Source organism: Botrytis sinoallii (genome assembly GCF_014898435.1).
Source record: "Botrytis sinoallii strain Bc 23 chromosome Unknown BSIN_001, whole genome shotgun sequence".
Classification (NCBI taxonomy): domain Eukaryota; kingdom Fungi; phylum Ascomycota; class Leotiomycetes; order Helotiales; family Sclerotiniaceae; genus Botrytis; species Botrytis sinoallii.
This window is the reverse complement of record NW_024066028.1, coordinates 2,117,110-2,130,687: the sequence shown is the minus strand read 5'-3', so window position 1 is coordinate 2,130,687 and position 13,578 is coordinate 2,117,110. Positions and strand designations below refer to the sequence as shown.

The 13,578-nt window shown below is 43.3% G+C and overlaps 3 protein-coding genes across 3 annotated transcripts; all 3 read left to right on the top strand.

Moving 5' to 3' along the window:
• Positions 1 to 191: 191 nt before the first annotated feature.
• Positions 192 to 1,774, top strand: EAF02_000458 (uncharacterized protein; the record flags this gene model as incomplete). Its single annotated transcript, XM_038896506.1, has 4 exons — positions 192 to 568; positions 623 to 1,093; positions 1,148 to 1,289; positions 1,346 to 1,774. The coding sequence occupies 4 exons, from the start codon at positions 192 to 194 to the stop codon at positions 1,772 to 1,774; spliced, it is 1,419 nt and encodes a 472-aa protein (XP_038763365.1).
• A 4,492-nt stretch (positions 1,775 to 6,266) lies between these two features.
• Positions 6,267 to 8,671, top strand: EAF02_000457 (uncharacterized protein; the record flags this gene model as incomplete). The annotated part of the gene is made up of 2 exons (XM_038896505.1): positions 6,267 to 6,625; positions 6,688 to 8,671. 2 exons carry the CDS (start codon positions 6,267 to 6,269, stop codon positions 8,669 to 8,671), a joined length of 2,343 nt encoding a protein of 780 aa, XP_038763364.1.
• Positions 8,672 to 11,283: 2,612 nt separating this feature from the next.
• EAF02_000456 (uncharacterized protein) lies at positions 11,284 to 13,229 on the top strand (the record flags this gene model as incomplete). Its single annotated transcript, XM_038896504.1, has 4 exons — positions 11,284 to 11,426; positions 11,487 to 12,432; positions 12,515 to 12,942; positions 13,109 to 13,229. The coding sequence occupies 4 exons, from the start codon at positions 11,284 to 11,286 to the stop codon at positions 13,227 to 13,229; spliced, it is 1,638 nt and encodes a 545-aa protein (XP_038763363.1).
• Positions 13,230 to 13,578: the final 349 nt, after the last annotated feature.

Genomic DNA, 13,578 nt, shown 5'->3' with positions numbered 1-13,578 from the left:
TCTATTCTCTATTGCCATTGTCATTTCTTGTTGCTTCTTCTTCCTGTATCCCTCGATCTGCAGTCAGAATTTAGATATACGAAGTTTCACATTGCCTCTTCCACAGTCCGAAGATCCGGAATCTCAAGCTGAAAAGCTCAAGGTCACCTCCAGACCTTCGTTCACGACTGGCACAAGTAAGGTAATTCACAATGGTTTTGAGATACTTCCATCATTTCATCGCCGAGGTGGGCCTTATCACTCTCTACAAATCACCCCTCGATACAAAACTTCTATGCCTTCAACGCTTCACTCGAATGTTTGCATATGCCACAGCTACCCTCATTCTCGTTGAATATCTGTCTATACTTCAAATCTCCAAGACGAAGATAGGGGTCTTCATGACCTTAACATTGGTTGGAGATACATTGATTAGCTTTGTTCTTACAATATTCGCAGATGCGCTAGGAAGAAAATCTATATTGGCGGTGGGCTCAGGGTTTAATGATGGGAGCGGTATTGTTTTTGCGATTTGTGAGAACTATTGGGGTCTACTGGCTGCTGCCATTTTGGGGGTTATTAGTCCCAGGTATGATACAGCCTAATTTGTTGCCGTTCAGAGGTGCTGATATCACGTTCAAAGTGGAAATGAAATAGGTCCTTTCAGAGCAATCGAAGAATCCACTCTTGCACAACTTACCCCGGCATCAAATCGAAGCGATATATATGCGTGGTATTCGTTGATAGGAACAGCGGGCCAAGCGTTTGGATTTGTTATTTCTGGCTGGGTCATTAATTACTTGCGCAATGAGTGTGGTTGGACTGATATCTCTACATATCGAGCTGTATTTTGGAGCTACGCGCTCTTTGGATTCATTAAATTTCTGCTTTCAGTAGGACTTAGTCAAGCGGTGGAGATTGAGGAAAAATACTCACCGGCCGAGGATCCGGAAATTGCTCCATTGTTGGGCGACGGAGCTGAAGAGGTGGTTGCTACGAAAAAGGGTTATTTTGTCTCAAAGTTGCCCGATATAAGTAAGGAGAGCAGAGTGATTGTATTGAATCTTTGCCTCTTGCTGGGGCTTGATTCTTTTGCGTCTGGTCTTGTACCTCTGTGAGCCTGATTCCATTCTACACTTGCCCTGTTAAGCTAATTAGAGGAACATAGCTCATGGGTGACTTATTTCTTCCATGAGAAGTTTGGCATTGAAGAAGGGAAATTGGGCTCTCTTTTCTTCACCACGAGTATCATATCAGCTTGCTCAATGCTAGTTGCTTCATCTTTAGCAAAGCGTTTTGGAAATGTCAAGGTACTCTTTCAATTCCTCTCACGATGCAGTTGTTTCTAACACAGTACCTCTAACAGACAATGGCATTTACTCATCTTCCCTCAACTATCTTTCTTGCTCTTATCCCCGTGCCTTCTAGCCTTCCCTTTGCGATAACCTTTCTCATACTCCGGCACTCTACATCATCTATGGATGGAGTACCGCGTGCTGCCTTTATCGCCGCAGTTGTACATTCCCACGAACGCACTGCGGTCATGGGACTTTTGAATGTCGTTAAGACATCTGCGCAAAGTCTCGGCCCAGTCATCACGGGCGTGTTGGCTGGACAAAATCTTTTCTGGGTTGTATTTGTCTCGGCGGGAATCCTTAAAGCATTCTACGATCTAGGGCTCCTGGCTATTTTTGCCGGTCATCAGACTCACGATGATAAAGCAGAGGAGGAGAGGAGAGTGCTAGAAGCAGAAGCAAGAGCGGTTGCAGAGAGAAGTGCAAATGTTGAGTCCTAGATGACATATGGCATTAAGTGATAAGAGATTGCCAGAGGTAATACTAATTTCATTTTAGTTAGATGTACAATAATGGGTTATATTGGTGGCTTACCAGTTATTGTCTGGGTCTATGGAATAATAAGAGTTGGTTTAAACTATTTCATAAATCTCAACTATCGAAATCTTGGGACCTTTTGAAAACTACCTGTGAACATATCCCCGCGTCTTTTGCCCTCTGCTCCAACGACACGATGGGAATTTCTTTAACGCGATGACAATAATGTCAGGCTTGAATTTCCTCATTTCAAAGACATCAGAGCTGAGACAAACGCAATCCCTTCATTAGACTGCTTCCCACAACTTAACTTTTCGTAAAAACTTTTTTTTGAGAGTTCTGTTGAAAATCCACAACCAACAAATTCTGATGGTATTGATCCACTCCCCCTTGATCTATCGCTGTGATATTGAGTGTGGTATATAAATGGTGTTCATCTGAAATTGTTGTAGAAGCACTTCGGAAGTTTGTAAAGAAAAATTAATACTAATTACCATTCTACCCTCTGTGTTTCCAGATTCCCTTAATTTCCATAGGTACCTATATATAGTGTTTTTGACGAAACTGAGTAATACTTTCGAAATCTTGTTTTGGTACTAAAGCTCTCCCTGCCTTTGCTCGATTATCTGTTGAGATGCTCGCTTCTGATATCTCGAAACCCATTCTACGTCGAATAAATACTCGAAATTGTCGTGTGAGATAATGCAGACCTAATTGGGCTCAATTTGCCGTTATTTGATCGATGTATTCACTTGCCATCTCTAAATACAGAATCAAAATACCACAGTAAGCATTAAGAGATGGAAGATATCAATCTGAGTACCCAAAGTCAAGGACACTGGTATGATAAGATTGGAGGGATGTCATTATGCAATTGACCCCATCCATGAAAGAGTAAGCGAAGGATGGCGAAAAGGGGCAGGAGCGGCCACTAGCGCCCCTCTGAAATATTCTATGATCCATTACTTCACAACTCTTTCACTTTTAACTGTGTTTTATACAATGGAATAAATGGCCAGGATATTGAGGGATTCCCAATATACTCGGAGGGTAGAGAGTTGAGCTCGTTCCCAAGACTGTCCTCGAGATACGAGCAATCCCTTCAAGATATACATGTACGAATACCCAACCCTTGGGGGGTTTTGTACTTACTTTACAATTGATCATTTCGCAGAAGACATCGAATGATTCCAACCCAGTAGCCGAAAAATTACTTGAAGCCCACTCCTCAAACCGTTCCGTTATGTTCTAACTGCCATGCGAGCTAGAAGTTTTGCAGGACTAGACTGCTTTTCGAGAACTTCTTGGTGCAAAACGATATGATCAATAGGTCTTGGCTTCAAGTGTTGTACAATATGACGTGCATAAATGATAGAGTCGAAAAGAGGCAGTAGAAAGATTTAGTAGCCCTCGGTCGTTGCCTTTTGATTGTCGCCTCATGTCTTGTCTAGGGGGAATTCTCTTGCTGCTCATCTTGATCCTTAACGATCTACACTGCTCACGATGTCGTTTTATTTAAGACTCCGAGTCAAGTTCCAATGCTGTGTTTGTGGAACGATAAGAGACTGCTTATCGTGGTTCATGCGTGATTCACGAATGCGGGGTACAATACTTGTCGCCCCGCTGTTGAATTTTCTTGATATTCTTGATATCTGAGAGCATGGAGCAACGAATGAGATCCTTTTAATTTCGTGTCGACAGTTCCTCCTCGAAAGCGTTCCGGAGGTTTCCGGTACAATAAGCCAGCTGCTCGAAACTGATTCATCCACAGTTGGGCAGCGGTAATGACCACCAGCAACGCGGCATAGCTGCCGACAAAGCTTGGTGATGTTACACGTCTTTCATGTAATACACCACTGAACTTTCCTTTTGCATGCCTAACTCTTACCTAAAATGCCACTATCATAGCATACCGCTCTTTCCACGAAAACTTCGATTTTCTCCCACGCGCAATTTCCGAAATCGACTGTCAGTGACATTCGGTTTCAATTCATGAGGTAAGAGATTGATATGTACCGTCAGCATGCAGTAATGCAACAGCAATGAAAGAGCAAAATCTTTGTAGAATCTCACCGCCTTATCCCCAATAATCATTCGGCGTTTGGCTTTTTTCCCAGACTCTCTTAGATACTCCGATCACGCATGTTGTTATGACTGCAAATCTGGATATCGCACAACCCCCCATAATCCCACTTTCTTCACAATCAAGCCACCCGAATTGTGTGACACAAAACAATTTCAAAGTGCAATTCGGATGTGCGTCAATCTCGGAATTACATAACAATTTAACCACCCACGAAAAGGGCCCTGAGAGTTCTCCTCACATATTGGCAATTCCATATGCTGGATTAGCATGGAGCAGGAACTGCTGAAAAGATGGATGGAAGTTTAACTGATGTATGACCAATAGCTACCGGGGTTCAGAGGGTTTGGGAGGTTTCTTTTAGCAATAATCATGCACTAGAGGGGTCGTGTGTTGTGGGGTTAGAAGATCATGTTTAGATTAGATCATTAGATATCAACATCATTGCTTGGATCTGGATAGATATGTACGTATGGAGCACCTACTGCCGCTATACCTATACCATACTCTGCAAAGACATCTCTGATTATATCTTGGCTAAGTGGCTGAGCAACTTAGCATATGTACAAAGTCAGGATAGCATCATAACTTGGGTAGCCGAAAGGGGGGCTGCAGCAGCAAGGATCCAAGAGATAGGATTTTGAGAGACGATAAGGAAATGCCGTACGTTGAGTGGTTGAAATGTCGAAATAGATAAATAGATTGAGAAATAGATGGGATGTATGGGATGTATGGGATGTTACAAACTCCATAAGTTCTTCACATGCATCCAATGAAAGGTTTTGCGTTTCAAAAAATTACGTATAAGATATGTTGATTGGTTACATCCACGTGGATAGCTCATCGAAGATGCATATTCATACATATTCTGGTGTCATTAAAACTATGTTCTAAGTATGTCTGGGTCTTTAAGTTGATCAAAGCGTAAGCAGTGAGAAGAGTCAAACCGACTCAAACGAGGTTTGCTCGAGTAGGGGAAGTCGGAAAGCTTCCAATCTCTGTGTAGCTTTTCCAAGATTGATGACCAAATGTTAGCCAACAGCCAGGAAAATGCCCATTGTCTACGTTGCAGACTGCTCCGTAGACGAATTATCAAAGACCTACCAAACCTACGTAGGTTACTGTTACCCAAATTCTTTCTAGGGTTGGATGTGGATGTGCCCATCGTACCGGCAATGCAGATGCGAGGTACGGATTAGTAGATTAATGTAAAAATAATTATTTCTGTTTGATAGAGATATCGGTCGGATCTTATATTGGTCCCTTCGCCTTATCTTGCAGCATGAAAAAAAGGACGCCAAAGCTACGTCTTTAAAACATGGGAGAACGTGTTGACAACGCGGGATTAACTAGCTATTTGTCCTGCTAATCATTTAACTTACTCACTTACTCAGTTACTCTTATTATTACCATCTAGTTTGGTAACAGTTCGGCCAATGTCATCCGGATTTTGGGCTTCTCTTACGAAAGTACTGTTTCTAGTAAATGCAGATCTAGCTTTCATCTCTCCATATCTCCTAAGCTTCTAATCTCCTTCTCTTTCTTCTCATTAAGTTCTTCTTACCAATATCATTCAGTGTTTCTGAAACTTTTAATACGCTCCCGTTGAATTGCTTTCTTCATCAATGACGTGGGAATCTATCCATCATCTTATCCTGCTTCAATCACTAGCTGGCACATGCAGTAGTGATAGTCACTGAATCTAGTCAGCAACTTTAACAATTCTCTTCAAGTTCCAGGCCAACCTGAGTCCTTCGGACATACAGGGAGAAGAAAACTCTGGAGTGAATAAAAGACTTTTAATATTTACCATTATCAGTAAAAATATTCTGTTTGCGGTTGGTTTTACCATACCCAAGCTTTCTTCTTATCTACACGTTCAACACAGACCGGGAACTTGCAGATTCGCAGTGCAGACGACACCACAATTTTCCCACTTCAAACTCCGATAAGCTCTTTTAAGAATATCCGGATTACGGGACTTCAAGCATACAAGAGATATTTGACAGGCAATAGAGTGGAGATACACATCGATAAGCGTATCTGATAATCCATCCTTCAAACCACTCACATCTTCTGGAGTATCATATCTTCTTCTATCTTGCTGGACTTCCCCTTTGAGGCAGCTTTATGCATCACTAGACCGTTCCCATACGCTATCATATCCTCGGCCATCCATCGCGCTTCTCCGAGAACAGGGGACCACGCCAAAAATCCCGTTTCTCATCCATCTTCCCTGGCAACTGCAGTATCGGCGGTACCAACCCCAGGGTCTAGAGCAGGTCATCGGGTTCACACAGACTTACGGAACCTGGTCGTTGACGATCTCGGCGGAGATTGTTCCACTAGAATCTTGTTGAGCAGTGGCCATCATGTCGACTCCAACTTCTATAGCACGTACTGCCCCAATTGCCATTGCTTCCAAGAAACCTCATCTAGATACAATTCTCGATACTCCCAACAATTCATCAAACGGCAGAGATATCTCTAGTTTGTCAACGAGTATGAGTAGTGTGACATCGATGGATCTAGGAAATAACATGAGAAGTCGAAAGGATAGACCGTGTGATGCTTGTAGGAGGAGGAAGAGTAGATGTGTGATCAATGAGGGGCAGTCCACGTGTGTTCTTTGTCAATTTCATTCTCAGGACTGCACCTTCCTGTCAAGTCCGCAGCCTAGGAAGAGAAAATTGAATACGGATGGGAAGGAAGAATCCATTGCTAAAAGAAGGTATGCAAAATTTTATGTCTAATGATTTGTGTGTTCTTAAATCACGGCTGACAGGTTCGCAGATCTCCTGATAGGAATTTCGAAAGGTACAGACCCCACGAGGCTAGCATATCTAGCACCGGTGCCACCAATTCACTGACCGAGGATTTGGCAAATATTGGGGGCCCAACGTTGTTAAAGCGAACATTGGGGTTACAGCATGATCGATTCAGTCAATATATTGGTCCAACTACAGACTTCGAGCCTTCACTCATTGATTTATCACCATTTGATCCACAAGATGAGAGTTTGTTATCGAGAGGAACATTAAGAAAAGTAAGCGATGTTGATACGTTTTTAATGCTTCCGGATCATACGACTCCCGGCCATGAACATCAAATTGAAGATGTGGATGCGATTGAAGATCTGGTGGCGCCACACGGTCCCATACTGCTGGATTTATATTTCCGTATCATTCATCCAAATTTTCCCATCCTTCAGAAGAACGTATTTTGGGAGAAGTACAACAGATCTTACCGAGAATTTTCTCCACCTCTTTTGGCTGCCGTATATATTCTTGCGATCAATTGGTGGGACCACAGTGAAGAACTTGCACATCTGCCTAGGCCCGACCTTAAGGAACTGGAAAGATTAGCAAGAGTGACATTGTCGGATGCCATGAACAGACCCAAACTATCGACCGTACAAGCCGGACTCCTACTATCCCAAGCTCCAGAAGGTGATCAATGGGCACCAACCGCACAACTCGTAGCAATTTCCCAAGAATTAGGTCTTCATCTCGACTGTTCAAATTGGAAAATCCCGCCATGGGAGCGCGGACTCCGCAAACGTCTCGCTTGGGCATTATATATGCAAGATAAATGGGGATCTTTAGTGCATGGACGTCCGTCCCATATTTTCGCTACGAATTGGGCTGTTCTTCCCTTATCCCAGAATGATTTTCCGGATATTGAACATGATGAGACTAATGATGAGCAAAGTGCCGAACACGATCGCGGCAGACAACTTTTCTGTCAAATGATAGCCCTCTCTCTGATTCTCTCCGAAGTTTTAGATACCTTCTACACGCTATCCGCTATGTCTAATGTGGCCAATGCTGGAACCCAAGGCACAGTACTTGTCCTTCAACTCGCGAAGCCCGTACAGCTCAAACTCAAAGATTGGTATTCGGCACTGCCTGCCTGTCTCCGCATGGACGCTCCTCCCACCTCTTCGAAATTATCTTTATCCTCCACCGGCTTCCTGCATCTCGCGTACTTTGCGACGGAAATCACCCTTCATCGTCGCATCATCCGTTCCTTGACGCCTCCTCCGAACTCCTCGCATGCCCACATTAAAATCGAAGGGCAGTCCTCTCCTGTCCAGCCAGATCCTTACATCCAGCACATTTGCCGTAGTGCAGCAAAAACCCGCTTAATATCCGCCATGGATTTTGTGAACCGACTCACGACTAGTCATTTGAGGTCCTTCTGGTACTTCGCAAGTAAGACAAACTTTGCGCTGATAGGAACTTTTGGATCGTTGTTGTGGGCGACGGCGCCAGGAAGAGAGGAGGCTGAGTGGTATAGAAGGAGGTTAGGAGAATACAGGTGGACTTTAGGAGTCAGCTGTAAAGGAGGCGAGCTGACAAGATGGGCCATGGGTATGTTGGATACGAGTACAGGGTTGTTAAAGGGATTGCCTGAGAAACCAGCTTTGAGTAGAGTGGGAAGTGTAGGAGAAGGAATGGAGGCAAATGGGGGCCCAAGAAGAGTGTCTGGCAATCCGTTAGGATTTGTAGGCGGAAGTCTACCCACTGGATTTGGAAGTATAGGAATGGGGATGGGACTTGGAGGCGGTACTGGATTTGGAATTGAGGGGACAGGAAGTAGGACTAATGGGAGAATAGCCACTAGTATTGATGAGGAAATGACAGGTTTAGCAGAAAGCAGTGGGTTAGTAAGCCCAAGTACGAGTGTTAGTAGTAGCGAGGAGAGTAGAGGCGAACGTTACGATGGTTACATATTGCCCCATCCGAGGTTTGTGGACGAGAGGTATCAGGATTGATACAAATTTCTTTTTGAGGAAAGCGGGTTTAAAAAGAGCGAGGGTCGGGGTTATTTACGAAGTCATGAACATTTTGGTAATGCGAAGACGAAGACAAGATGGATGGATTTGCATAAGTGTATTTGGTTTTGGTTTTACGAGGATATCCTGGTGTGTTTGCTTATTATAGATTGGACACCACATGCGATGTACATGCATTGAATCAAACAGCAATTCGTTTCTATATAATACTTCATTTCTTGCCTGTGCCTTTGAACTCTTGATAAATTATTCACATGACATGGAATATCATTCATATTTTCTTGTAATAACATGGGGAGACTACAAACCTCAATTATCATAAATGTATAAATGTATTTATGTATATATATCAATGTATTAGTCCGTGTGGCTGGAGTGTACGGGGGAAAGAGAAGGAAAGGAGGGGGATGAGTCTGGCTTTTAACTTGCGGGAAAGGAAAAATATGGCGTAGAGTTCAGAGAAAATGGAACGAACATGCTAATAGCAAGTCGACGATGAGTTCACACAAGGGTTTGAAGGGTGTTTTTATCGATGCATCAAATTTATAATGTAGTTTAGAGTGCCTAAAGATATCTTATTCTGATCGACTCACTTAACGCGTCTTGTACCCCCTTCATTGAATTTCATAAGCGAGAACAAAGGGGAATTGTCGATATCGCGAATCTCCTTAAGGTTAATTGGCGACAAGGTATCGCAGGAGATCCCTAGTTAAGCTGAATAATAGTCGATTTATCGTTTGGTTGAAATCAACTCGGTTTGAGTAGCGAATTTGCAACCCTACTAGTTTAGTAAAGCAATATGCCATTACTCAAAATGAAATATCATGTGGCCATGGCATAGACAAGAACTGCAGACTTTATCTCTCGATGTTGAAAATATTTCTGATCCGCGATTTCCTCTCTCTCTCAACGCAATTGCACTGGATATTAGACGCCTTTGCAAGGAGATCATTCTAACCGTACCAGTGTACCACTAGGCATTCTATGTTATTGGATTTGTTCAGATATATTTAGACAATGTAACTGTAATGGCATAGGCGGGATAGAAATAGAAATAACTTATCTGCGGGTGGGAGAATAGGACGCACTTACCCTCCGTAAGAAGGTTAGAGCATAAGAAGAAGATTACGTGTATGCTCGTATCAACACGATTGCTCACGATTCGTGCACGATTCATACCGTTTCTTTTCCGAATTCCTAACTCCTGGGGTCATTGGCTGGACGCATTTTAAAGAAGTGTAGCTCTGGACAATCCGAGCAAGCAAACAAATGAGTTATTCATGAGGTTGTGTACTGGGCTGAATCAATTCTTGTGGACAATAAAGTAAAAAATGACTTTTCCATCTTCCCAAAATTGCTTCCTTGTTTGGCAATGCCGGCGCATCAAACGGGCGACGCAAGATATTGACTGACTGGGGTCGCAGACACTGGCGCTCCCCGGAAGTCCACTGATTGTTCCTGCCCTGATCGTGCGGGCTAGAACTTCTCCAGAGGTCTGACGGTACCCTGATTTGGACATGGTAGAGATGTGGAGATCAATTTAGATCATCCCCATACTCCGTAATGGAGGACTAGTTATGATATTTTTCACTATCCTCCTCTAAGTCCTCCAAAATGCAAAATGGTATCCATCACATCGAATCTGGTGAGAGCAATTATTTAGTAAAAGAAAACCAAAAATGCCGGAGACCAAGCATATTCCTGGGGAAAGGTAGCTCTTGTGACCATGAATTCGGAACCAATCAAGACCCATTCTGCTTGTCATTCGCTACCAATTGTCAAAGTCAGCCATGTCAACAGGGTGGAGATTGAAGCTTTAGCAATTGAATCCGATGTTATTAGAGACTCGAAATTAAAGTCGGTGGGATAGCTTTGAAATGAAATCAGTACAGAATGAACAGCACACATGGAAAGAAGTACAGACTTATAAGTTGGTCTGTCTCGTTAGGTCTGATTGGAAACGGGTTGGAAAAGGAAGCTACAACCTACTCCGCAGGGCCTGGGGAAATATAGTATCGGTATTGTTATCACATATTGATTGATTTGGCATATATTTGGCATGGATTTAGCAAGGATATGCCGCACATCTAAGGGTGTGCATAAAGGAGTAGACACTTGACAGATATATAGATTCGACACGTCTTGAAGACTCTAGATGCTCTTGAACTTGATATGAGAAAGGTATTCTGAGAATTAGAGTTCGTTCTCATTAGAAATGAAGATTCCGAAATTCCAGAGATCTTATCGTCATAAATTGCTAGTTTGCATATGTACGAAGTAGCTTTTAGTTAAATAGTTAAAGTTTGGGTTTCTATCCCCCTTATGGGTCCTTATCGGCACTGTGGAGTAGTATGTCCCGCTTACTTGGGCTGATAGCCAAGTTTGCGGCTTCTCGCCTGCCCGAACTCAACTTAACTTAACTCATCTGAACTTAACTGTTAAGATCCTTGATGATTGTTCATTTGCGATTCAGACAGTTGAAGTTATTCTTCTGAACTACTTGAGTATCGATCTTACAATGCTTACAACATTGTCGTCCTGTTCGTACAAAGCGCTACTCTTGAGTAATCCCATATCATAAGATTGCGAACATGGCAGCGTATGATACTTTGACCATTTCATCGTCAACCTCTCCTCACAACATTCTACGATTAACAGCTCCGGGCTCAAGGAGTAATCAATTCAACATGGATACTTTCGAACACGATCTGAATTTCGAGGCGGACGGGTTGTTGTATGTTTAATCCTGAGGGGCCCCAAGGAAAGAAGAGTGCATGTACTAACGGCCAAGGAGAAGGGACGATGTCCATATAGGAATGCCCTCATTACCATTCACGCCCTCGTACGAAATATCTGACGCATTTTCTACTACTTTTGAAGATCCTTTTTCCTACAACTCTGGGCCTTTCGAGTCACTGCTCGATGACCCAAATCCAGAAAATAATGGCGATACCAATTCTAGCGACCCGGATAACAAATTACTCGGATTTGGCGCACCGATAATGAAAGTGCCAACTTTGGATGATAATGGACAAACTTGGCCAGCAATGAATGCAGAACTATATGGGATGTTCTTTGTGGCCGAAGATGTATTTGGTAGTGAGACTGTGGGGAGACCAATGGAATTGACTTGCTATCGACGGAATCTATTTCAAATTTCTGGGACCATTATCTTATCAAGATCCATCACGAGAATAATAAATGAACAAGGCCAACATGTTCCAATATATAACCTGACTGCGACGATATCTGCTCTAGAAAGCATTGAGGGGAAGAGTACCGAAATTATTAGTGTGCCATGGAAGACAGCGAATGTGACGACTTCTGAAGATAAAGCTGGCGCAGCCCCACCACAATGGCCCTTGGACTTGAGCATCAATCCGGAGCTGGATCCTACGTGTGTCTCCATTCCTATAGCGTGGAAGCGATTGCAATTCAAACATGCGACGGCAAATAATGGAAGGAGGAAAGGACTGCAGCAACATTATGTCATACAAATTAATTTGATGGCTACGTTAGCCACTGGGGAACAGGTCAAGTTGACAGAGATTCAATCCGGAGCAATCATCGTGAGAGGAAGAAGTCCGAGAAACTTTGACAGCAGGAAAGATGTGCCTGTTAGTGAAAAGAAGGGGGAGCCAAAATCTAGGACTATGAGCAATGAAGCCGGACCGACGGTAAAAGTTGATCCGGCAACCTCTCAATCTTCCTATCGCTTCTTCGCGCCGAATCCTGTTCAGGTACATCTCCATATCATTTTTAACCCCTCTTTGAAACACTTTTTCAAATTCTTGTGGTGAGCATGGAACTGACTATTCTTAGCAACCGCTAGACTTACCTGATTGGCCTAACCTCACATCTTCATCTTCATCTCTAACACCCGACCAGCCACCCACTCCTTCACACCGTACGAAGAGGAATTCATCTCATAATCGTCCCCCTGTTCCTAAAGCTCGTTGGAAAACAGATTCCACAAATGTCAAGACTTCATCCCAGTCTTCTGCAGCCCCAATAGATCTATCTCTAGCTGATGACGACACGGGATTTTCAAACTCTCAGGTTCCTTCTAGAAACGCATCCGGTCTTTCGGACAGAGATAGGGATAGAGGCGCAAGCCAAAGAAATAGTTCGGAGAAGGATGGCGGAGTGAATGGAAAGATTGGCTGGTCGAAGAAAGCGATCAGTGTGGGTAGCCCTGAAGACAACGAAGAAGCACTTTATGAGTACTTCCCTTTAAGCTTGGATGATTGGTTAGTTTCCCATTTCCGTTGCTGGCTGCGTGTCGTCTATCTATCATTTTGTGGTCAAATGTGGCTGTTGATGTTAGCCACCGAGCACGAGGGATCAAATTAGATGAGTCAACATGAGCGAAAGTCACAATGGGTATCAAAGAATTACACTAACAAACATTTATAGGATGCCACCAGTAGATGCAATTTATAGACCTCATGTTGTACATCATACAGTTGTCCCAGATGATTTCAAAGCACAACAAGGGAAGGCCAAGACCAAGAGATACTTTTCAGCAGATGATTGATTATTCTAAGCATCTTGAAGGTATTTACCTAGAGAATGGATTTGGCAATGCTAGTCCGTTGAGGTCTAGTGTAGCCCATTCGTCGTTGGCTAGCCCATATGACTATCACAGTCCCATTCATGATGGGATTTGACATCTTTACATCCGCCTGGTATTGCACACAACAGAAAAACATGTCGGTAACACTGGCCCAACGTAGGTGTGTAGCGGCATAAAGGTAGTTTCTCTCATCTCTGGTACTGGATGCTGAAAGAAGGTTTGAGGTGGATAAATCCAGGAGAAAGGGTGTGGCAATTGCTATGAGGGCCACAACTACCTGTCAACTCAACGTTGAAATGGTTGAATAATG